The following is a 25,612-nucleotide window of genomic DNA, read 5'->3' on the forward strand; positions in this document are numbered from 1 at the left end:
TGATTTATTCTTGGCATACTTCTCGGTGTCTAGTTGAGCACCAGACAGAACGAGACGCTTTTTTTATTGTTACAATGTCATGCCACTTTAGCACTTGTGCATCGGCTGTTTACGCAAACCACAGATCTTCGCAATTGTAACGTTTGCTTGAGGGTCAGCAGGGGTGGATATCCAAGAGGCCTAGATATTAAAAGAGACGGTCCCTCTTACCGTGGCTTCAATTGATTATTTTGCAGTTTTTTATTCCCTCAAGGCCTGAGTCCCGCCAATGCCTAGTCACGGGTAAGTTAACAATTGACAATATATATAAATTAAAAGCAAAGTGGGGAATGAATTGTTTAAAAGTTTAACCCGCCATTTTAATCATGAAAGGGACGCAACAGCGTTAGGAATTTTAATTTTACCCTTTTTTTTTTTTACTGCACACGGAAATTAACAAAAATTTAACAAAATTTGACATATTTTAACGCTCAATTTTTATCTACATAAAGGGATATATTATAACTAAAACTGCGTCAGGAATTTAAACTTTCAATATCACCCGTTCTTTGAAATCATAAAAGAAAAACACGATAATAACATGTTGAAAAACGAAATATTCCTTAAAAATTTATTCTTAAACTTTTTTAAATAGGTGTGAAATTTAAATAATGTCCAATAATTGATTTTTTATCCATGACTGATGTAAACGAAGCAACTTCGTCTCAGATAAACAATGAAGTTCATCAGTCCGTTTGGTGCACTTATTCGAGGCACAAACTTTAAATATGGTATTGCAAAGTTATTTTTAACACTGCTATTCAATAGTTAATTAAACTTTAAATACTTTAAAGGTTTTTTTTTTCTAATCAAATCATTAACGAGATACTTAAAGAAAAAAAAAATAAATGCAACTATTTTATTTCACCTGAGGTCTTTGTCGGTTAAATACATTGGATAAATTAATACATTAAACTCCTATGAAGAAGGACTTCAATTACCCTTCCCCCCCCCCTCCCACCGTTAATTAACTCGACCCCTAGGACATTATCCCGACAGAAAAAAACTGCAGCAGGAGAACTGTTTATTTTTAGTAAGGTTTCAATATTGTTGGCTATTCTACGCATATTATTTAACGTTTTGGTCGCTTTAATTTTTGGAGTAGATATTGAATGTGCTGTATGTGTACAATGGTCTGTTTATTTTTTATTTTTATTATATTTTTTCATTGTTTTTTTATCTGTTTATTTACTTTAATTTTAATGTTAGGCTTTGCAATTATTTCCTTTGATGGTGTAAAAAGCTAAATACTAACACGTGAAACTTCTATTCCCATATTTTATTTTGTATATTTTATCTGTATCGTGGGTTTGCTGTTCACCAGGAGAGGTAAAGTAAGTAACACGCGGTTTTCTGTTTAATTTTTTGACCCTGGTTAATATATTTGTGTAACAAATCTTGACATTGAGGAATGGCAGATGTAGGCTAATTTTTAGAATCACATGCTGATGCTGTTTTGAACGTAGCATTATGTTAAGACTTCAAATATTTTGTAAGTTTGTAAACACAAAAAATATGTGCTTTTACATCCACACTAGAAAATGGATGTAAATGGATTGTAAAACTCCTGACCCATAATACAATAACAACAAAATGATCATGCGGAAGTATCATGTTTTGTTTTTTTAATTCGACATAATACATAATGAATGAGTTAATGGAAAAATCAGTTAATACTGCGACAGAGGCGTAGCGAGGGCAGGGTGGGGGGTGCGGACCGCACCGGGTGACATCAAGGCTAAAAATTGCAAAATATACAGAAGAAAAATGCTTTTTGCCAGTTCCATTAATGATTAATTAAATTTAATAGTCTTTTAAGTACAAATCGACAAATATTACAAGAAGGTGGGGGTGACACCATTACGTAAACGAGCTAACTCTAGAGGAAAAAAAAGTCTACATCGAACTGTATTATTAACAGGCTATAGATAAACATCGTTACTTTAAAGTCTACAGTGATTAAAGATTATACACACACACATATATATATATATATATATATATATATATATATATATATATATATATATATATATATATATACTTTGTTTCTTGGGGGTGACACCTAGAAGTGCCGCACCAGGTGACACTCAACCTAGCGACGCCACTGGTTAAGGAGAGTATACTATTAACCTCTTTAAATCTAAGCATAATTTCGGATACATTATTTGCAATTGTGTAATTATGGTATTATTATTCTGGTTTTTAACGCAAACAAAATGTTTATTTGACTTCGACGAACTGATGTGGTAACTCGTCACTGATTCACTGCATTAAAAATCGTGTATGGCCATCGTTATCTGGATATCTTGGCGAAATGTGTAGACTATCACCAGCCTGCCGATTTTTAGTTTATTTTGACATTGTCCTCAAGTCATTTTCCGTACCTACCTTTCCTCGGCTTCATCTCTTACCTCACAAGTTCAGTGGGTATCGTTGTCAAAGATCCACAAGAATTAGCATGGCACTCTTTTCCACATAATTTGTACGAATTTTTATTTTAAAGACAGCAACTCTTGACTACTGGATGACTCGACCTACCTGTTAGTCTACGTGCATGAGGACGTTGATTATTGGGCCGAGATTTTCCAGTACTTCAGTAGGCCTACTTCGGGAAGTGACGGCCAAAGAAGCGTGTGCATTGGCACGTACCGCCATGTTGAACGCTTACCATACGACTCGGACAATAAACGAAGCGGTCAACAAATTACTTAGAAACAAAATTGAAAAGTACGAACTCAGGGCTGTAAGGGTTATTTAACCTGGAACTGAATTTTAAAACATCAAATCACTAAAAATGGGCGTACTACAGATGTTTAAAGCAGCGCACCGGGATTCTTTTCCTGGCGTCTCACTTGGATAACATAATGCACTGAAAGAATTAAGTTAACAATAACAAAAAAGGAATGTTGTGAATGGTAGTTCGGTGTATTGCATGACTATGAGATTATGTGTTTTGTGGAATGTGTTATATTTGTAACACTCACTCAGTGTGGATGCTTTTTACCCACTGAGGTGTTGTGGTTAAAACGGGCTGACCCTGAGATTTCGGACACACTGAAACGATACTTTTGTCAACTACTGGCTTTATTCACATTACATCGAGCCATAAACGGCGATGTAGAACAACAGTAGACGACGACTTATAGATGAATAATAAAACAAAAAACTGTAGCCCAAAAACAAATATAAACAAAATGTTACATCACTGGTAATAGTAATACCACGTGTAGGCTACAAACATACACGGGTGCAATAAAATATGTTACTGCCAATAAGTAGCACAATAAGAACTACTTAAATAAATACTACACACCTAACTAGTGCGCAACATGCGGCATTAGCATGAATAATACAGAAAAGTAAACAAACGAAGATACTCCACCCCTAGTCTGCAACATGCAGCACTAGGAGGAGTAGTACAGTAATATAAAACAGAATATTACCTTCATTAGGTCTACATTGTCATGATCTACCTCTAGGTACCGTCACCCTCCGTGTCCACAGACAGCAGCCTTGGGTTTGACTGACACGGCTAGGCACGAACTACCCATAATCTCATGTCGCATGACATGGGAGACACAGGTAAAATCGCTCACCGAAGAGCATGCAAAAAAAACTACCTCAACAGTTGCTGTCCCACAAGGACCGCAACCCAATGAATTACAACTTTATTACTTATCCCCCCCCCTTGGCTGGTAACCATATGTGTTACAAATTAATTAAAAGTTTATAAATGTGTGACGAGGTACACAATGATGTGACGTCGGCAGTGTTTCTTCCAGACTTTTTTCTCCGGGGGGGGGGGGGGGGCGGACACTGTTAAAAGTATATATTTTCTATATAAATTATATAAATTTCATTTCGTTCGGGGGGGGGGGGGGGGGGCGGTAAAAATTTTTCGGGGGGGCATTGTCCCCCCCCCCCCCCCCGAAGAGATACCTGGAAGAAACTCTGGACGTCGGTGAGAAGGATTTTGTTTTAGGGAAACTTAGTGGAGATCAGTCTTCGTCCTGTTGTGTTAGAGGGTAGATGTATTCGTTTGTCATCGTGGATATAATATTTACGTATGACAGTGCAATAGACGACTAAATGAACCAATGCCGTCCTGTCCTTAATTTATATGGGGTCGTCGTTTTCTGTGGATTCCCGTTGTGCGACTCGCATCCTACAGGGAAGAATTACGTAAAACTGCTTTAAAAACGTTTATCTTCATACTGCTGATAAGAACATAAGCTACTTTTTTTCAATATTATAATTATACAATAAATAATTTAGTTATATTGTTAATGGTGGTAAAAAAAAAAGGTCTAGCGGTAGAGAGCTGGACTGCTAACACGTAAGTCTCGAGTTCTAATCCGGGTTCAAGTCAGTAGACCGTCCTCCCTGGAGTCCACCCAACTCTGATGTGTACCTAACTCAACTTAGGGAAAGTAAAGGTGGCTGGGCATAGTGCTGACCACACTATCTCTTCATATGCCGAGGTCACAGAAACAAGTGAACTCTACTTCACTTCCCCGTCAGATTTGAAAGGGAAACTATATTGTTAATGAAATGACCATTTTATAACAATTTAGTTTTCAGGAACTAGCTTCATGAGTTAATTAAACTAACAGCATTTACATTAATTAGGCTACATAATTAATTTAGAAATAACTGAACCATGCAAAATTTATTGCGAACAGCCTTTCTAAATAAAACTGTAAATCATACATTATTTTTTGTAATTATTACAAAAAAATAATGTATGATTTACAGTTTTACTATTACTAATAGATTTAGAAGTAATATTTAAATGTATTTACGGAGGGCGCCGGAAGTTTTCGATAAAAGAAAATTGTTCGAATACCGTTTGACCGAAGGTCCATTTCCCGAATAGAAACTTGCCCGAATGCGACAAATGCCATAATGTACACTTGCCCGAAAGCGACAAATGCCCGAATGGACACTTGCCCGAATGCAACAAATGCCCGAATGGACACTTGCCCAAAAGCGACAAATGCCCGAAAGCCACTTGCCCGAAAAAATGCTAATGTTATATGATAAATCAGAATATCAAATAGACACTCTTTGTCAATTCAAGTTTGACTTTTGATAATCCATTCGGGCTTTTGTCGCAAGCGGGCAAATGTCCATTCGGGCATTTGTCGGATGATCATTACACCTTAACCTCACTAACGTAGTGTTACATTCATGAAGAACGTTTAAATAATTTACATTTGCCTTCCGTTTTAATCGTTTTGATTAATGTATTTCAGTGTGTGTATATGCTAAAATGATAGTGATGTGAGAGTGCACTTCCATCTACTCAACAAGGATTAATAATGCTTACTATATGTATTAACAAAATGAATTCATCAAGACTTATTGTAATTGTTGCATTTTTACAACTGCAGCTAAAATTAAATAATAGTAAGTATTTTTTATACTGAACAGTAAACATTTCTTATTTTCCTGCTTGTTTAAAAAATGCGTTAAATTATCGGGTTTAAAACAAATTAGATTAGATCTATACATGATTTTAGAACAAAAAAGATGTTTAATTTGTACAGTAGCCTACTGCTGTTTAGATTCGACATTTTTCACGACAGCAAATTATGATACAATTACAATAGGAAATAGCAACAGCAAATAAACATAAAGCAAAAAACTTCACTATTTTCAGAATTTAAAATTAAACCTACATATAACATCTAACACTACATGGTACTTTATGGTCTTTCACTCTCCAACTCTGGGCTAAATATTTAAAGAAAGCTATTTATCAACTGTAAATCTTGTATCTACTCTATACTTAAACTTAATGTAAAATTTTCATATTTTTGTCAAACTAGCTTTGACTCTGGGCTTACAGGAAAGCCAGAAAGATGACGGCAACAAAACTTGCCAGGATGCACTAATTGCTGAGAAAGACAATTTCCACTTCACTGGTTTAGTGAACTTCAATTCTGACCAACGCCTCTGGAACCGATTTCTGACAATACAGTATAAACAAATGTCCAATGATGAATTCATATCCGTAAGTTTAAAAAACTGATATTTTTTATTGTTTTACATGTAATATTAACACAATCATTACTATTTACAAAAAGACACTCATAATAATAGTGTTATATATTGACATGATTGTTAAAAAATCTATACTAGTTTTCCTTTTGTAAGGTCTACACTGTTATGTGAATTATTCTTTTTCATTCACTTAACAAGTGTACTTCTTATGTTTGCCTCACATAGCATGGTGTTTACGATAGAAAAAAAAGCCTTTATTTCAAGGTATTAAAATCCAAACACTACTATGTAGGCCCTATCTCCCTAAATAAATAATAAGCAAGATAAATGTGAGAGTAATAACACATTTTTTTTTCTACGAGAAAAAGGAAATTGTCATTCGCTATTGAAGTACAAGCACAGTTTCCATGTTGTTCTTTGTTTTTTATTTTAAGCTACACTTTCAATCCATTTTAGATAATTTATAAGCGGATACAATGCAATATATTTTAATTCGCCCTACAGTTGGGTGAGGCAGGTCTATACAGCTGTATAATCAATATCGTCGAATAAAAATATAGGCTATGTGTAAAACCTGTTGAACAGAAAAGGATGTTATTTTCGCAATAAAATGATCTAACCTTACATGTTACTATGTTGCCGATACAAGAACCCATGATTCGCCACCCTTTCCCCAATACTAATAGGGTCAACCATTTATGACGTCCACAATGACTCACGAAGGTTGCTGAAAAAAAGTCGACTTTCGAGGAGGAGTGTTGGGTCCCTGTGGACGTCCATAGTCTAAATGTAATATAAAAACATTCTTTAATATTAATGTATTAAGACACACGAAAAATTTAATCTGCATACAAAATGTAAAGATCTACATGTAAATGGCAGTGCCCTTGGTTTGACGAAAATAATCCGCAACTGGTATTTAAATCGCAGTATCTATAATATAAAGTTCGGGTGGTAAGGGAGTGAGGAATGACATTTTTTTTAAAAAGTTCATAAACTTGATGTGGCCTTACGAATCCTAATTGTTAGGATTCTTACATTTACGTAGGTATTTGCGTATATAAAGAGTAGCGTCCCTTTTATTTACATGTGTACATAACCCTTCAACTTCAAACGATAGTCTGATTTAGTTATATTGTGATTTTAAAAAAAATTAAAATGAAAGCCAATTAGTACTTTATTTTCTTAAAATGTTTTTTAGTTGTGCGGCTAAGAACAAGATTTGTATTACTTTTTCAACCCCGTTTGGCGCCCCTCTAGGGTAGGCGCCCCACCCACCTCCCCTAGCTACGCCTCTGCGCAGCACATATTAATTAGTAGGCTTTTAAAAATTAGTAGTATTTTAAAAAGTAAACTTGAATTTTTTTGTTGACTTCCAAATCGGGCGCTAGGGAGAAGTGTCCAAAGTTGACAATTAAGCGGGAGGGGGAAGGGAGAGGTTTAAAACATCTAAATTTTTGTGAACGTCGTAAATTGATGGCCCCCAACTCCGAGATTTAGGCAGATCTACTTCTTAATCTTATACTTATACCACAATGAATATTATATTACAAAAAAAATACTGTTAAAACATCTCATTTCAGTCAGCTCATCATCATAAAATAGTATGACACTTTTATTAGAATTTACAGCCTTGTAGTGGCTTGTTATTATTAAAAAGTTGATCGTCTCATTATTTTTTTTTCAGATGTGTTCATTTGACACAAACACTACGGTTTCCACGAATTCATCTAACGACTGCTATTGTTCCAATAGTTCCACTAATTTTAAGCAGTTTGTGATAAACAAAACTGCAAAATTAAAGTACAGTAATGCTGAGATAAGAGCTGTGATGTATTCAACAAACGGCAAGGTTGTTTACAGCAAGACACTAAAACTACCTCGAATCATTAGTAAGTTATTATCAACCTGTCATTCATAGTAGAATCTTATTCTTAAAGTTAAATGCTGTTTACATGTGCTTTTTACAATATATTTACGATCGTTTCAAACGAAACACATCAACTTGATCATAAGTGTTTACGTTTAATTTTTTATTTGTATTTTGCTAATTACAGCAACAACTTATTAGTTTTGATGAAAGTTTAAAAGTTTGTATTTTAATTGTTGATTATCTTTTAAAATTGTTAAAAGGAGAAAAAATTGTAAAACGTAGAAGTATTATATGGTAAAAAGAATAACATGCCCGGAACAAACAAAAATTTTAGTAAAGTTCAAATTTTGGAAGATAGTAAGAACTATAACAGACGCATCAATTACGGTAAAAATGAACGGCTATGATCTAATTTACATCCAGCACATTTAAATGTGCCAATTAAATACCAATAACGGTATTCGCAAGGTTTTAAATGCCACCTGAAATTCGACCTATAAAAATAAAACATATATTTTCTGGATTATACGATTATACGATTGATTTAAGATGGATAAATTGATAGAACACTTAAACAAAATGTAAAATATGTCAAGTTAAACTTATCAATTCGTTAACAATCAGATTGCAGATTTGAACAGTAAGAGGTAATACAGACAGCTTTTGATACTTAAAAGATAAATCGAAGTCAACAGTTTAAAGTTTAAAACAATACAGAGAAGAAACAATTTAAGAAAAAATGTTATAAAAAAAATATTTAAAAAAAAAAAGAGTTAGTCTTATTGGGAAAAAAATTGTAAAGTTGTTATCGCCGGCTGACACGGTAAAATATTGTCTGAAAACGACGGCAAAATATATTGCATTTTGTATTTTTTCGAAGCATAATAATTATATAGATCGCCAAAAAGGTGATTTAGCAAAATGTAAATTAAGTTTATTCAAACCAGAAAATCTAGCAATATTAGTTTTAGATGGTTAATCCAACGCTCTAACAAGACAATAGCCATTATTGGGAATGTAGATGTTACCATTATCATAACCTTTATCGTAATATAACATTACGGATACAGTTGTGAGTTGGTTTAGTTTAGCTTAATCCAAGTCTTTCTACACAAAGCTTAAGCAAAATACTTAAGAAAATAATTAATTTCGAGCGGTATTTGTTCTTTTCCTAAAACGCTTTGTAATTATATGGAAATTGCATTTCCAGCGTTGCCAGTAACAAAGATACTTAATCATAAATGCTTAAGTAAAGAAAATGTATATATGTATTTGTTAAAATTAAACATGTTTCATATTTCGTTTTAGAAAATTTTAACAGCACATTGGAAGCTGATGACAAAAAATATGAAATTTCTGGCTGTGAAAAATGCAATATGACATCTTCCACTATCCGATTTTGCTGTTACTCGGATGATGGGTCATGCATCCCTGTAATTTATAACAATGGAGAGAAAGTAAATAATTCGGCTGGCAACTGCACAGAATTCAAGCTTAAAGCTAATGAAATAGCTTACTTGGCCTTTTCAATTGAAGATTCTGATACAGGTATTCCTGCTGTCAACAAATCATGCATTGTTGAATATACAGGTAAACTGTTTATAGCGTAAATTTTAACGTTTTTATTACCTGCATGACCAGAAATATTTTTTAAAATTAAAATAAATTTTATTTGTAACGGTAAACTATGTTGTCCTCAATTTAAATTGGAACTCACGTCTGTCTGTTTATTAAATCAACCAAACAGGCAGGACGAATACAAAATAACACATTAGTTTTGTATTCTATAAGTGTATAAGATTGAATAAAATAGTGAAAGTGGCAAGCTTCAGTGTATATATATATAAGTAAAAGTTATATTACTATTGATTAGATAATACTATTGACTTTTATTAGGGAGCTTGTAGAGAGTCAACAGTATTTGAAACGGTAAGAAAATAACGGCGCCCCACGTTTTTGATCGCTTATAGTAGAGTGATCGCTTGCATTATTGTGATGTATAGCATTTATTTTCTACTTTTTAGTTCAATCAGAAAACGTGGGTTTTTAAAAACTTTTTTAATGATTATTATTTTCTACTTTTTAGTCTTTGTCTGTTTGCATTAAAATCTTGCTATCGATTTTATCTTTTCACTTTTTTTTGGGTAAACGAAGACAACTCGTAAAAAGACAACTCGTAAAAAACACGTTGTGTGAATACGTTACTGACTAGAACACATAGATTTGAACCCGTGTCGAGTGGGATAGCAATCGTGTGCCCAACCACTCGACCATATCGTCTCCCCCATACTGGCCACCAGTTGTTACGGTTGTTTGTACACGAACACCGCATGAACACTACTCAGTAAGCAAAGAGGGAGAGTACCGAACCTTGTTTTCATCAAATTACGGTTACTGGGTGATGTCCCTTTTTCCCCACGTTTTTACTACAATTATATAGCGGTCTAAAATGCTCAATAAAATGTTTCCATGGATCAATTTAGTAATAATAACAATTGAATATTCTATTTTCATCCAAAACAAAGCTTCGCTGAAAATTTCAGCGCGCTAGCTAACTGGGAAGTGCCAGAAATTTCGATCGCAAGATTTGATCGGAAAAACAGAGACGAAAGCAAGTTAAAGAAAACGTGGGAAAAAAAGGTTAAGAACCACCGCTTAAGAGTGTAGTTTGAAGATGATACAATTGTATTTTGTTTACTTTTGGTCCAGTCTCCCTCCCCCCTTTCTAGGAAAAGCTGGAAAGTGGTTTTTGCTGGTCACTGTTTTTTAACGATATATGTTTAACAGTTAAACAATAAAGGTAGAAAACAGTTAAATCAGTATGCAAAGGCTTGTAACCGTTATTTTTTTTTAACGTTGACTGTTTATAAATCAAAACTGCAGCTTAAAATGAGCTTTTAATTTTTTTTTCCTACCCTTTTTGGCGCCCCTAGGGTCGGCCGCCCCCCCCCCCCCTTGCAAACTTACGATTATTAATAGTGGTGTCAAACTGATTTTTTAAATCGGTCCAAGAGCTTTTTTGAAAGTTGCCATGTCAAGAACTCATGACTCTAAGATAATGGGCACTAAATTTGTTTATATATCTCAAATAGTAAAAAAGTTGTGACGTTTTAAAAAATTTGTTTTTAACTTTTTTCCAACACCCTAAAAAGTGCCATGTTTGAGAGGTTATATCTGTAAAAGTATATGTCACAAACAAAATCTTTTGAACTCGACACAAACACATATACACAGAGAACAGACTAAATGTTTTTCAAACCTCAAAAATAAACACATCATTTAAATTACTTGCATTGTCTTAACAGTAGTTCTTCACAACTTTAACCTGAAAATATGTAATCAATAGCTACAATAGTCACCATAAATGGTCAACATAATTTAGAGAACGTAACAAGGTTTTTTTTCGTAGACAATGGCTATATTCTTTTAAAAAGGAATCTAATAACGGTTTATTTCCAAGCTGACTGCAAAGTGTAAATGCATTTGCACTCGTGCACTGATCATTAATATATATTGACATTGTTACAACTGTAGTAAATGTCTCGCACCCCCCCCCCCCCCCCCCCATTCCAGGTAAGTTTTAGAAGCGTTAACAAAACATAGTTAAAATTGAAATAAAAGAACACAATAAAAAATAAATTTCTTTGGTAATATAAAGTATTTCAAGCTACACATCATGTACTATTACTATTTAGTTTAAAATCATCGCTAAAACCCAACCCATCCATGAAATTTGCGGGGTTTTCTACTTTAAAGTATACCCATATATTGTTGACACTTGCGACGAAATATACGATCACGTGACCTTTTACAATTAACAGAAAAAAATATTCAGCTATTCTAAAAAGGCTAGAAAAATATGTTGCAATTTATTTTCAAAGTAGGCATAACCTCTGTCAGAAAAGACAAACATATTTGAACTAAGCAATTATAAAAAAAAATAGACTCCGATACAAAGTGAAGTGGGGTTTAGCTCATTGGGCAAAGCTGAAAAATTACGTGGAAGTCTAATCATTGAACGGCATTATAGCTTTAATAATAAAAATATACTGAAGAAATAAACCATACAAACTAGACTCACAAACTTGTTTATTACGTAGCTACATGTTTTTATTTATCTTATTGAACTATCAAGTCTCTAAAACTTGCTAACATCAATTTAGAAAAGCTTGGTGGTGCGTTGTTAACGAAGAAAACGGCCATTTTCTTCGACCGGGCCTAGAGCTATTTTAGTGATCGCTATAGTGTGTTTTGTCGAGCTCGGCCTTTTTTTACCATGCTCAGAAATGATAAACAATTTTAGTGTTTTAATTTTTTTTAAAAGGACCACTTTTCTGAAAATGCTTATAAAAAATGTATATGATGATAGAATCACATGGTAATTTTCAAATTTAAAAAAAAAAATTACATTTAAAATATTAAGTCTATTTTTTTTTGTTTAGTATCCCATTAAAGGCTATTCAATTCTGCACATTTTACTGGTATTTGTAAAGAAATACGTTGAACGGTCAAAAAAGGTCCGCGAGTTGAATGAGAGAGGGGCCAAAATCCGTAACTCGACTGCCGTTGAAAAATCATCACTGTGATAATTTTCAATTGGTAAATCAGACATATTGTTTAATATCAACAACTATAAAATTACACATAATTAGAGGCCTTTTTTATTGGTACCAAGCTTATTACTATACGAGCCCTTTTTACTTTCTCGTTTATACGAAGTATAGAGAGTCTTGTAATCGTTTACATCTCACTGATACGGAAAAACATAATTTTGCAATCTTGTCCGTATGTCTGTGTCTGTGTGTGTATTTCTTTGTAACTTGAGTACCGTTACAGCTAGGTTGATGAAATTTCATATATAAGTATTTTATCAAAATCGTAGATCCTGATCAACGTTTGAGCGATTTCCGATAACCGGAAGTGGTACTTTTTCTACTTTGAATTTTTCAAAAGCCTATAACCTGAGTACTATTTCGGATAGATAAATGAAATTTCCCTTGTAAGTAAAAGATCTAATTCTCTAACTTCTGTCAAATTTTGAGTAATTTCCGTTGACAGGAAGTACTAATTTACGTTATTTCCGATTTCTCAAAAAACGCATGTAAATTTATAAAGTACTAATAATATTGCGCACTATTATGCACATTTTGTTTTGGCGTTCGCTTGGTGCGCAATTCTTTTTTCTATGAGATTCTATTCTATTTTTAAAAGTTTAATAAAAAATCATGTCTATATTCCAAGATATAGAAGAATATTCGAGAAAGTTTAGGGGAGATTACTCCCGATTTATTATTTATTAAACAATGCCCACCATATTTTCAATAATTGTTCTTTATGATAAAATACAACTTTTATCACGAGAGAATCGTGATGGCTTTTATAGAAAAAAGTAGGCTATATGGTAAATAATATGCAAATTTTGAAGCTTTTGAATATTAAAAAGGGTACGATTTTTTTGAGACCTTGTGAAATTCTTACTACTAGGTATTTCAGAAAGTTGTCGTGACAAAGGTTTTAATATATACTGAAATATAAGCAGTTTTAATTTGACTGCTATGAGTGCATAAAAAAAGCCTTAGCATTTTTTAAAGTACCGAAAAAGCAAAATGGCGAAGGTTTTTTTGTGGGTTTCCATGACAACGAAAATTGATTTCAACCTCTTTTTTGCTGTTTAATAATTACTTTCACTTTCATGTGCAAAACTCGGTAAAAGTATTTAAAGACTTTAGACCTTAAATTGTAAAAAATAGAGAGAAAAAACGGATCATATCCCTTTAAGAATAAACAATAGAATACCAGACCACACACACACACATATATATGTATATATTATATATATATATATATATATATATATATATATATATATATATATATATATATATATATATATATATATATATATATATATATATATATATATATATATATATATATATATACATATATATATATATATATCAGGGACCCAAGCTTAATCCTCCCTGACTATGAGGTGTCAGTACAAATCTGACATAACACTGGTTAATCTCTAACCTTAATCTAGTTTTTTTTTTTTTTAAAGATAACTAAACGTTAACTTTATTATACAAAAAAAAAATATGGAACCAATAAAAAATCTAACAACATTTATTCTTCTCCAATTTAGCTAAACGTATGATACGGGAAAATAATAACTACAAAACAAAACAACCAAACACCAACCAAACTATCAAACAAACACCTAGCCAAGTTACAAACGTAACCTCAGAAACGCGAGACACACAATGCATTCATTAAGTATTCCAGAATACATTAATGATCGTTCTTATTACGGGGAAAGAAACAGTAACTACCACTCTACCTGCTTATAAGTTATTTTGGCAGAGACCGGAGAGAGAAGTACATATACTAGAAACGCATAAAAAAAGATTGGGCAAAATTTAATTAAAAGAAATAATCTAACCACCCGCTCACAATTATAAAAGGTAATAAGGCTTCAGGTAAGTTCTGACGATCTACAGAAGATTTCCCGAAAAAGACAAAAAAGTTTTTTTTTCCTAGTTTTCATTGTTAACCCTGGGGGTCGTTCTACGACCTGAGGGAACAGTGGGTTTGTACTTGGAAATGTTTTTTTCCCGATCGATCGATCGATCAATGGATCTATCTATCTATCTATCGTGTGACTTTTTTGCCCCATCTTCCCCCTACACTATTCCGTTCTAACATGATGTGCAATATCGATTTCGCTATTTTATATATTAATTATATTGATCACAGTTGTAACAGGTAGGCCTAATCAGCAAATCATTCTGGTCCATTGCCAGTCGACTGGTAATGGACTCAAAATATAATGAGCTTAAATTTAATTAATAGTTATTGTTCTTCGTGGTATCAATCACGCCCCATAATTTTATTTTTTAAACAGAAAACATGTTTGTGATTTTTGAAAATGTAACAACTGGGACTCTATTACGTAGTAATGTAGTATTTAAATAAAAACCAACGAAATATTTAAAATAACCACACACACACGATTATTTTCTAAAATTCTTTTTTCCCTTACTTGTTAGCTCGAGAACAAAAACGAACGATTTCAAAGTCACTGGGGTTTCCTTTCATTATTGTTGGATATGTAAGTGGAAGCATCTTGATAGTCATAGCGATTTGCGTAGGTGAGTACCCTACAAATATTAAGAGTTAAATAATAACAATACTAAAAAAAATTGAATTGATTTTAAAGTTCTTTTATTAACTGAACCTCAACAAAAAACACCACTTGAACTTTTTAAGTCTGTATTCTCTAAGTAACATGCACACTGCCTAACGAATATGAACTCAAAATTATAACCCTTTATTTAATATAATAATATAATCATTACAACTGTGTGGGTGCAATACAATTCAACAATGATGTATTTTTAGATGTCATTCATTTTTAACATGATTAATTCTATTCTTCAAAGAAGAAATAATAGATTAACCAATCTCCATAGCTAGAATGAATTCATGACCACTTGTTGAAATGTCTAATTTTAATTAAATTTTTTCAACAGTGGTACGCTTGATTCGTAAAAAAATAAGTAAGTAATAGACTAATATTGCAGATTAAAATAGCCTTCACATAATTGCATCAATTCACAGAATTCAGTAAACATTACAGGAGTTTCATCGAACTCATTGTACTCTGAATTGGATGATAAACATAAGTATAAAAAGATGATGGGGAAGGATTTTCCTTGCTTTACACAGCTTTCATAATCCCAACTATTTTGTTTACAGATTCAGTTCCTATACAACTCCCTCCCATTTCTTCTTCTGTAGTATAAATAAAAAATTTTAAATCTACAATATTATTTTTTTTTTACAAATTTGATATCGTTTACACTGGTGATCTTATGTATTGCTAGTGGCTCATCTTTTAATAATTAATTTTAATATTATAATCACTTATGGTAGAGTGAGAACATATAGATAATTTGTATTAATTTTTCTTTTTTTTTCTCCATTTTAGAATCTTATCCACCTGCAAGAAAAAAAGGTAAGATTTGCCTGTTGCCCCCCCCCCCCCGGGACTTGGGTCACTGACAACAGTGGCGTAGCGCGGGGGGGGGGGGGGTATCACCCGGTGCGGCACTTGATGGTGTCACCCCCAGAGGCATAGCGACCCATCCTGGGGACAAACTTTCAACTTTCGATTTGCACCCCCACCCCCCAAACTTTCTATTTGCACCTCTTAAAACACTATTTAACAATATTTAACAGTCGAATTAATCACTTAATTAAGTGGAATTATCATTTTTCTCTATATATTTTGCTATTTTTTTGCCTTAAAGTCACCCCCCCCCCTAAATGGTGTCACCCGGTGCGGTCTGCCCCCCCCCCCCCCCCGCTACGCCTCTGACTGACAAGAGTTTCTAGGCATCTCTGTCCTGGGCTAGTCTCTCCAACTGTCCCCAGGTGTATCCAATCTTATTGGGGTCTCCTTCCGGGTCACGTTTCCAGGTCTTTCTTGGTCTGCATTTCCTCCTCCTGCCCTGTGGATTCCAGGTGAGGGCCTGTCTTGTTATTCTGCATACAGGCTTCCTGATTGTGTGGCCAATCCATTTCCATTTTCGCTGAGAGATCTCTACTTCAGCAGGCAGTTGATTTGTCCGTTGTAATAGAAGATCATTTCTGATGGTTTTAGGCCAGCAAATTCGCAAGATCTTTCTGAGGGATGAGTTTATAAATGATTGTATTTTCTTCGCATTTATAGCAGTGATTCTCCATGTCTCAGTTCCATAAAGCAAAACAGGTTTTAGAACCCCAAACATTTTTAGACTGCTATTGCCTTGCCCGTCCTAAGTTTTATGTCTGCTTCTGTCCCACCCCGCTTATCAACATTAATTCCAAGGTAGGTGAATCTATCTACGTCTTCTAGGGCTTTTTCTGCCATTGTTATAGGGCTGCAGTTTGATGCATTGACTTTGAGAACTTTACTTTTCCCTCTGTGGATGTTCAGGCCAGGCATGTAGAAAGATTTTCAAGACTGTTGGTTTTATCCTGCATTTGCTGTTGTGTGTGAGAAAAAAGGGCCAGGTCGTCAGCAAAATTCAGGTCATTCAGCTGGTTCCACAGTGTCCACAATGTCCACTGTATACAGTTTTGCATTACACTGTTGACAGCTTCATAATCCAGTCTATGGCCAGCAGGAACAGGAATGGTGAAAGTAGGCAACCCTGCCTTACTCTGTTCCGTACTGGGAAGGCCTCTGTAGTCTGTTGACCATGCACTACTCTACATTTCAGACAATCAAATGAAGACATAATAATGATGAGTATTTTCTGTGGCACCCCGTAGTGTCTCAACAATTTCCACATTGACTGCCTATCCAGGCTATCAAAAGCCTTCTCATAATCTATAAAATTAATATAAGAGATGAGTTCCACTCTTGGGTCTGTTCAATGATGATGCGCAGGGTAGCAATTTGGTCTATGCATGAACTGTCCTTCATAAAGCCCGCCTCTTGATCTCGAAGCTGGGGATCTATCACTTCCTTCATTCTGTTTAATAATATTCTGTTGAAGACTTTGCCTGGGATGGACAAAAGTGTTATCCCTCTATAGTTAGAGCATGCACTAAGATCGCCTTTCTTTGGAAGTTTTATGAATAGTCCCTCCTTCCACTCCTCTAGTTTGTTCATCTTCTCAGATTTTCTTGAAGAGTGTATAGTAGTGTGGTGCTAGTTTCTATATCTGCTCTCAGTGCTTCTGCCGGTATACCATCTATTTATGGAGCCTTCCAATTTTTTAGCTGATTTATAGCTTTATGTATCTCTTCTTTTGGATGTGGGTTACAGTCTATAGGGAGATCACTTTCAGCTGGTGGTATGTCTTTCGTGCACTCTGGTGTTGGTCTATTCAGTAGTTCTTCAAAATGTTCTGCCCATCTCTTCCTCTGTCCTTCCTCATCAGGTATTGTCTTTCCATCTTTGGTCTTCACTGGCCTCTCTGGCTTAATAAACTTCCCAGATATCTTCTTGATTGTATTGTACAAGTCCCTAATATTCCCATGTCACAGTGCTTCTTCTGCTTCACTAGCCAGCAGTTCTAAATAACTGTTTGTGTTTCCTTATGCATTTCTTGAGACTCTTGTTTGTTTCAGTATATTCTTCCAAGGCTTTTAATTTAGCAGCCTGTGTACGACGGTTGTTTAAGCAAGAAAAAAGGTTAGTTGAAATTACTTTACACCCTCACACCTTCCAAACCTTATCCTACTCAGGTTACTTAAGAACAATACAATTAGTTCTTGAACATCACTTTTTTCACAATATCTCTCAAACCTGATGTTAAAGAATAAATTATTCTTATTCTTAAATAATTGTATAGCTTGACTCAATGAAACAAAATAGGAGGGGAAAAATTAATTTAATTTTGTAGACACCATTGAAATTGAATTTGCTGACAAAGTTAATTTTAAATTAATCTTAAGATTTCAACATTAATATGACCAGCTTCATAACATCTTTATATAATACGTCTTAAAATTTTTTAGTTTTCGTTTTACATTCAGCTAAAAATATCGAGTATTTTCAGCCCTACAATCATAGTAAAATGTTTTCTTGATTAATTTTTGCCTTAAAAGAAACTGATGGTAAAAGAAAGCCATGTGTCATCTAAATAAAATTGAACTGTAATGTAAGAACAATAAAAAAATGTAATGTATGTATGTTGTGTAACACTGACATATAACCAAATTCCATACTTGCAGGATCCAAGTATTAAATAATACGAGCCGACCCGCGGCGTATGATACGCCGCTATTTTGTTGTTTTATTTTCCACTTTTCAGTAATTAATAATTAATGAATTCGACAGTACCAATGCTGCCACTGAAAATATTCTCTTTAAAACACTAAAACCCTCCTTTCCCCCAACCCCTACCCCCCCCCCCCCCCATGTGAAAGCAGCCTCCACTTAGTTACTTCCCCTAAGTATAAAATAGTTTTAAACTAAATTATCTGCCCCTAATAACCGTCATCAAACCCGGCTCTACGATGTAAAAATTTAGCGTGAACTACAGCTCACCAGACCATGTGGGGGTGGGGGTGGTTGCGATATGCCTAGAGAGGAAAAGAGGTTACTGCTCGGCGCGCTTACAGCTTGTTTTCTAACGTCTCCCAGAAGAGAATTATATATATAGATATTTTTTTTATATTTTAAATATTGGAGGTTTTGCCATTATAAAAATATTTAAGCTGTGAATTTCTTTAATCTAAGTTTAATTTACAAATAATGTTAAAAATTTACATTAGCTTTACGTTAATTTTTTTCTATCATGTTTTTCTTTTAAATTTAAGATGTTCAGACCCCATGATGCCTAAAACAGAAACAGGTTAGAGTCATTTTATAATACTATCATCCATAAGAGTATTTTACTATTTAAAAGTTATAACAGCAGTGAAAAGCAGAAAAAATGAAACACAAAAAATGCCTACAAAACAAGACAATCCTGAATCACATCATGTGAAAATATAGTCTGTGTTTTACATCAATAGCAGTAATAAATCTCCTTATATTTAACTTTTATCAGTTTACTCTCATACTTTTTTTAACATCAACCTCTAGTGTAGTACATATTTCAATATGTTTTGTCAAACATAGGGAATCAATAATACTTACTTGGTAAAAATCCAATTCATTGTCTTTTAAGCAATTTAATGTCTTCAGAAAGCCCACATCAGCTTATCTATCATGTCATGCATGTCTGTCATGCCAGTTCTGTTTTCTCAGATAATGCTATAATAGAATACAAAAAAAATAACTGATAAGCTTAATGATACCAATGTCAAATTGAGATAAAACTAGACAAATCTTAACTGGGATATGCATAATAAAAGGAATAGGAAAGCAAACATAATTACAGAAACACTGTGAATAAATTTGACTAGAAATTAGATAGAAACTAAGAGAAATCAATATCAAGTGTGCATACCAGAACATAGAAACATATATAAAACAGTTCATGTAACTAGCAATGTCAGTTTAGTTAAATGCCTAATAATAGTTTGGTACTGAAGAATTAACAAAACCTGTTTGTGTTAAGGCATAACATCAAAAATGTTTTTTAAATTTTAATTTCCTAAAATAATACAAGACCTGTTAAGGGTTATTTAATGCATTCTAATTTTTTTTCTTTTACAGATATCTCATAGTGATGAATGTTTTTTTTTTTCTGCTATGGGAGAGGTTCTACAATGACAAGTATCAATTTCCACTACCTCCATCAGGTTTTAAACATCACCTTACACACTGTGATAGAAACTATAAAAATCTTGCAAGCTCAAAGATTTATTGTCAGAAATAACAAATCATATGTTTGTAGAATTCAATGTTTTCGGATTTCAATTTTTACTTCAATTCAATCGATGACGCCATTCTTTTTGAGTATAGACACTAATTCCAGACATTACTATAATAATTTATCTGGTAACATTGATCTACACATTGTTACTGCACATTCATTCAAAATATAGTCATCGTATATCTTATCCCTAAACAGGTTGCATTCAGAGTTTTTTTTTAAGGTACCTCTTCAGGTGGTGGGAGAGTTAAGTCTGAAAGAAACTCTGGTTGCATTTGCAGGTCATACAGACCAAAAGTAGACCCTACATCCATAATCTAGACCGTTTCCTACTTTTAGTGGCTTAACGTCAATCATGCAGACAGCTTAACCTCAATCATGCAGACAGCTTAACCTCAATCATGCAGACAGCTTAACCTCAATCATGCAGACAGCTTAACCTCAATCATGCAGACAGCTTAACCTCAATCATGCAGACAGCTTAACCTCAATCATGCAGACAGCTTAACCTCAATCATGCAGACAGCTTAACCTCAATCATGCAGACAGCTTAACCTCAATCATGCAGACAGCTTAACCTCAATCATGCAGACAGCTTAACCTCAATCATGCAGACAGCTTAACCTCAATCATGCAGACAGCTTAACCTCAATCATGCAGACAGCTTAACCTCAATCATGCAGACAGCTTAACCTCAATCATGCAGACAGCTTAACCTCAATCATGCAGACAGCTTAACCTCAATCATGCAGACAGCTTAACCTCAATCATGCAGACAGCTTAACCTCAATCATGCAGACAGGGAATGACTGACTAAATTTTCTGGTGGGGCGGATAATGGTAGAATATTTATATATTTATATTAATTATATTTCATTCTGGGGAAGGGGCGTGTGAGGGTTGATAAAATATCCAAGAAATGCACAACACAATTGCAGTTAGATATCACAGTCCTTTATTTCTCTATCCTTCAGTCACCAAATCAACCTGCCCTCTTTTGTGCCCAACCTTCAACTGCCGTCCGCATTCATCCCTACACACCACCTTTCTCCCGCTCACAACACAGCCACTGTCACCCGACCAGTCGCTTCCCTTGTACCCTCGTTCACTCCGTACAACAACATACATGTCAACACACCCGGCCTCGCGTCTCACTACATGCTACATACACACACGCAGTGACCCGTTCCACGTATTCACCTTTCATACACATACATCACCACATACCCTCCATCTGTCCCTAGCTGATGCAATCAGCGGATTTAACAAAAAAATGTAAGAAAACCACTAACTCAACACAATATGTATATATACATAACTACGATGTTAACAGTTCCAATGGGACTGTTAAGTGGTCCCTCCAAAGACTTTCCGTAAGTCTGTAGTACACAGAATAGACGCACCATATCAGACTTGTACTCTGTAAAATACACCTAGTACAAAGACATGGCATCATGTACATATTACATTCCCGAGAATAGCTACATAGTAACCCTGTATAGAACATTTGAAATAGGTTTAAAAATCACACACAAACGACAACCGATCGTTGACTCGGCACCACCAGTAGCATACTTTTGTTGGGTACAATCCACCTTCAGTCTCTGCAAGAACATCATCATTTACATTTCTCGTATATAACAATTAACAATAACCACAGTACACATACATACATACTAAGAAACTTAACAAAAGGATACCGGTTCTTGTTTTAACTTTGGATACGACGACGGCGATGTTTCTCTCCTTCGGTACAACTTGTGGAAGGACGCCATGCTGCATAATGTATATCGTAGAACAAATGTCTTACACGTGTTGTCTCACCGCCGTCTTGTTGTGTGCTCCGTCCCAGACTGTGACCAGATCAAATATCACCTTACCGCTGCATTAGAATGATAGTTTTGTGGTATTGTCTCTCTCCCGATATCATTCCCGATGATTACGTCGAATGATCCCCGTTCGAACACTAAGGCTCGGACTTGTCCCGTCACATACGGTGATTTAATGTTTATCAGTGCTATCGGTAGGCGTATGACCGTGCCACCAAACACCTCTACCATTTTCCATTCACCTGTGTATTGGTGCTGTTCGACGTAGCTACTTTTTACCGCTATAGTAGAGCACCCCGTGTCTCTCACCGCCTCTACCGTATGAGCTCCCACATTCACCATTAGCGTTGGTATTTTCGGTGTGATCTGTAGTAACGGTGCTTGTTCTACACCCTCCTTATCTGGACTACTGTCGTAATCATTGTTATGATTTCCGTCCTGCCCCGGTCTATGTTGTTGGCTGTAATAACTGCGTACCCCATGAGTGTTTGTGTCTCTGTGGTATTCCTGGCCCGCAGCCTGATTATTGACCCCAACGTTTGAATTTCTATGCGGACAGTTCCTAATCATGTGACCCGGTTGTTGGCAGTTGAAACACCTCCCAACGTATCTTGTGCCGTTGGTTTGTGTTCCATATCTCATTGGCCGACGATTGTCATACCCGTAGTTTCCTGCCTCTAGACCAACATACTCCGCTGTATCGCCTGTCGCCTTCGCGTAGAAGATTGATTCATACTCTGATTCTTTGTTAGCTATTGGTCTATCCGTGTGTGCAACAATGTACTTTTGGCAGTGGTCAGTGAGTTCCTTTAGAGTGGTGGGCTTCCTTTCCTGTATGTAACTTAGTAGCTGCTTATCTACTGAATTTAATACTTTGTCTATCAACATGAATTCAATTATATTCTCCACTTTCATCTCCACTCTAGCCGTTTCTAGCCACTTCATAAACGTGGTTTTTAGATCCAGCACGTAGTTTTTGAAGTCCTCAGCTTTGGATGGTAGTCTGTTGTGGAATTTTTTCCTATACGAGTCTTCATTATGTAAGAAGAACTCAAGGAGAGTTTCCTTTAATATTCTGTAGTCCTTCATGTCATCCTCCCTCAGGCCCTGACATGCATCCAATGCCTTCCCTCCTATTAACACAAGGAGTTGAGTTCCCCACTGCGTATTGCTCAAGCCTGTCGTCCTCGCCACTGTCTCGAATCTCCTGATGTACGCATCTATATTTTCCGAATCTTCCTGGAATTTCGGCAACTTTGATAGAATGTTTTGATGGTTCATATCAATGTGTGGTATGTTTTTCATACCTTCATTCTTCATTCGTGCCAGTTCGAATTCCTGCCTTTCTTTTTCGATCGCTGCTTCCGTCTTCATTCTTTCCACCTCTATTCTTGCTTCCGCTTCCATTTTTTCTTGCTCCATCTTCATTCTTTCCACCTCTATTCTTGCTTCTGTCTCCATCTTTTCTCTTTCCCTCCTGCTCCATCTGTCCCTCCTTTCTTCACTCTCATTCATTCTTTTCTCCACCCACTCGTCCAACTTCTCTCCCTCGTATCCGTTGCTTTTGCCCAGTCTATACATCTCTGACAAACTCATTGGTTCCTCCATAATTCAACTAATTCAAAAACTCAAAAAGTTGTCACTTACAGGAGATCTGTTCTATTCCCCAATTGTGGGTACCCCGCAGCTCCACCAAGTGTGTGAGGGTTGATAAAATATCCAAGAAATGCACAACACAATTGCAGTTAGATATCACAGTCCTTTATTTCTCTATCCTTCAGTCACCAAATCAACCTGCCCTCTTTTGTGCCCAACCTTCAACTGCCGTCCGCATTCATCCCTACACACCACCTTTCTCCCGCCCACAACACAGCCACTGTCACCCGACCAGTCGCTTCCCTTGTACCCTCGTTCACTCCGTACAACAACATACATGTCAACACACCCGGCCTCGCGTCTCACTACATGCTACATACACACACGCAGTGACCCGTTCCACGTATTCACCTTTCATACACATACATCACCACAGGGCGGTAGACATTCTTTGGGGGGGGGGGGGGGGTGAGAGCAATCGCCCAAAGATGCCTGAATGGCTTCTACATGCAGACACCACTTTTAAGATTTGACAAATAAATCAGACAGTAATGTTAGTGTTTTAATGACGTCATTATTATTGTGTATTGTTTTCAATATTGGATTTTTCAAGTCTATATTTACTCTAGAATCAACTACGATATTTTATTGTGTGAACTTTTCGGCTGTAAAACTGTACGCTTTGTTTTGATAAATTGCAATTAGATTCATGTGACATTACTATAGTTCAATGTGAAACTTTTTATTTTCCTTGTGCTTTCTCCACAGCATTTTTGTCAGTCAGACAGACATATAGAACAGCAAAACTATTATTATAGATAACAGTAATACAGTGAAGAAAACAGTTTCTGGCAAAGTTGAGTGATGCTAGAAATATTTTATTCATATCAATTTACTGTAAAACTGAATCTGATTCTACAATGCAGAAAAACTAGATTAATGGCCTATAGCCTTTCTTTTCTTTTTAAATTTCAAACTAAAATGGTTCAAAAGCCGACTCAAAGCATATTATAAATGCAAATAAATAGAAATTGCATTTTATTTTACTGTTTAGAGACTTTTCTATGTATTTACAAGTAACGAGGGGGGGTGGGGGGGGGGGGGGGTGGGGGGGGGGGTGGGGGGTGGGGGGGGTGGGGGGGTTCAAATCTTACCAACAGTATTAACAATCAAATGACAAGAAATAGCAAAGTATATATTCAGTCAGCTATGCTAATAACATTTGGAACAAGCAATTACTCACATACTCAATGATATATATATATATATATATTTATTTATATATATATATATATATATATATATAATTGTCTTCAACATATTTATTTTTTTTATCCTTACCCAATGCTTCAGTTAATTTCATACCACCATTTTATCCTTTTTCTGAGGGTTAACTCACAGCTCAGGGCTCATGCTACTATTATTTGTTGAAAAAGAATTTCGGGAGTTTTTAAAGAAGGAAAAATATTATTTCAGGACATTTCATAGGGTATTAGATCAGATATGGCAACAACAAAAATGTGTAGTAGCATTAAATATAATTGTTGGTGACTTTTAAAGTGAATCATGAAATTCATTCATACCAACAGTAGGGATAGAGCTACATTTTGTGAAATTACAGAAGCATTATATTAACAAGAAATAAATTTAGAAAATAACATCTATGTTAGCAGAATAGCATATCAATAGACACTGGTGCGAACCAAGTAACTCTAAAAAAAAAAAATATTATGATTGTGCATAGTTGTTCGTGCATAGTTGTTCAAAATTAAAAGGTACAAGTACTATGATAAATGATTATCAAAAAATAATTATTTCTGGCACTGAAAATCTCTGTGCAAAACAGATCTGATACATAGAAACCATTCTGCAATGCTGTGGCTATATTCTGTCTAGAACCAGATAAAATTATAAACCGGCAGTTTCTCGATTATCAAATTACT

At 35.0% G+C, this 25,612-nt stretch overlaps 1 protein-coding gene across 2 annotated transcripts; it reads left to right on the forward strand.

The window, feature by feature from the left end:
- Positions 1-24,750, forward strand: LOC131943835 (uncharacterized). 2 transcript variants are annotated; one of them, XM_059304118.1, is made up of 10 exons: positions 1-282; positions 5,298-5,451; positions 5,874-6,058; positions 7,736-7,940; positions 9,230-9,511; positions 14,974-15,075; positions 15,457-15,483; positions 15,915-15,941; positions 18,047-18,110; positions 24,438-24,750. In XM_059304118.1, exons 2-10 carry the CDS (start codon positions 5,364-5,366, stop codon positions 24,463-24,465), a joined length of 1,008 nt encoding a protein of 335 aa, XP_059160101.1. In that variant the 5' UTR covers positions 1-282; positions 5,298-5,363; the 3' UTR covers positions 24,466-24,750. The 2 variants fall into 2 exon arrangements, with proteins under 2 accessions (XP_059160101.1, XP_059160100.1); XM_059304117.1 differs by lacking the exon at positions 24,438-24,750 and adding an exon at positions 19,241-19,515.
- Positions 24,751-25,612: the final 862 nt, after the last annotated feature.

The sequence above is a fragment of the Physella acuta genome, unplaced genomic scaffold (genome assembly GCF_028476545.2).
Source record: "Physella acuta isolate Inbredline_101_S28 unplaced genomic scaffold, ASM2847654v3 ptg000469l, whole genome shotgun sequence".
NCBI classification, from domain to species: Eukaryota; Metazoa; Mollusca; class Gastropoda; family Physidae; genus Physella; species Physella acuta.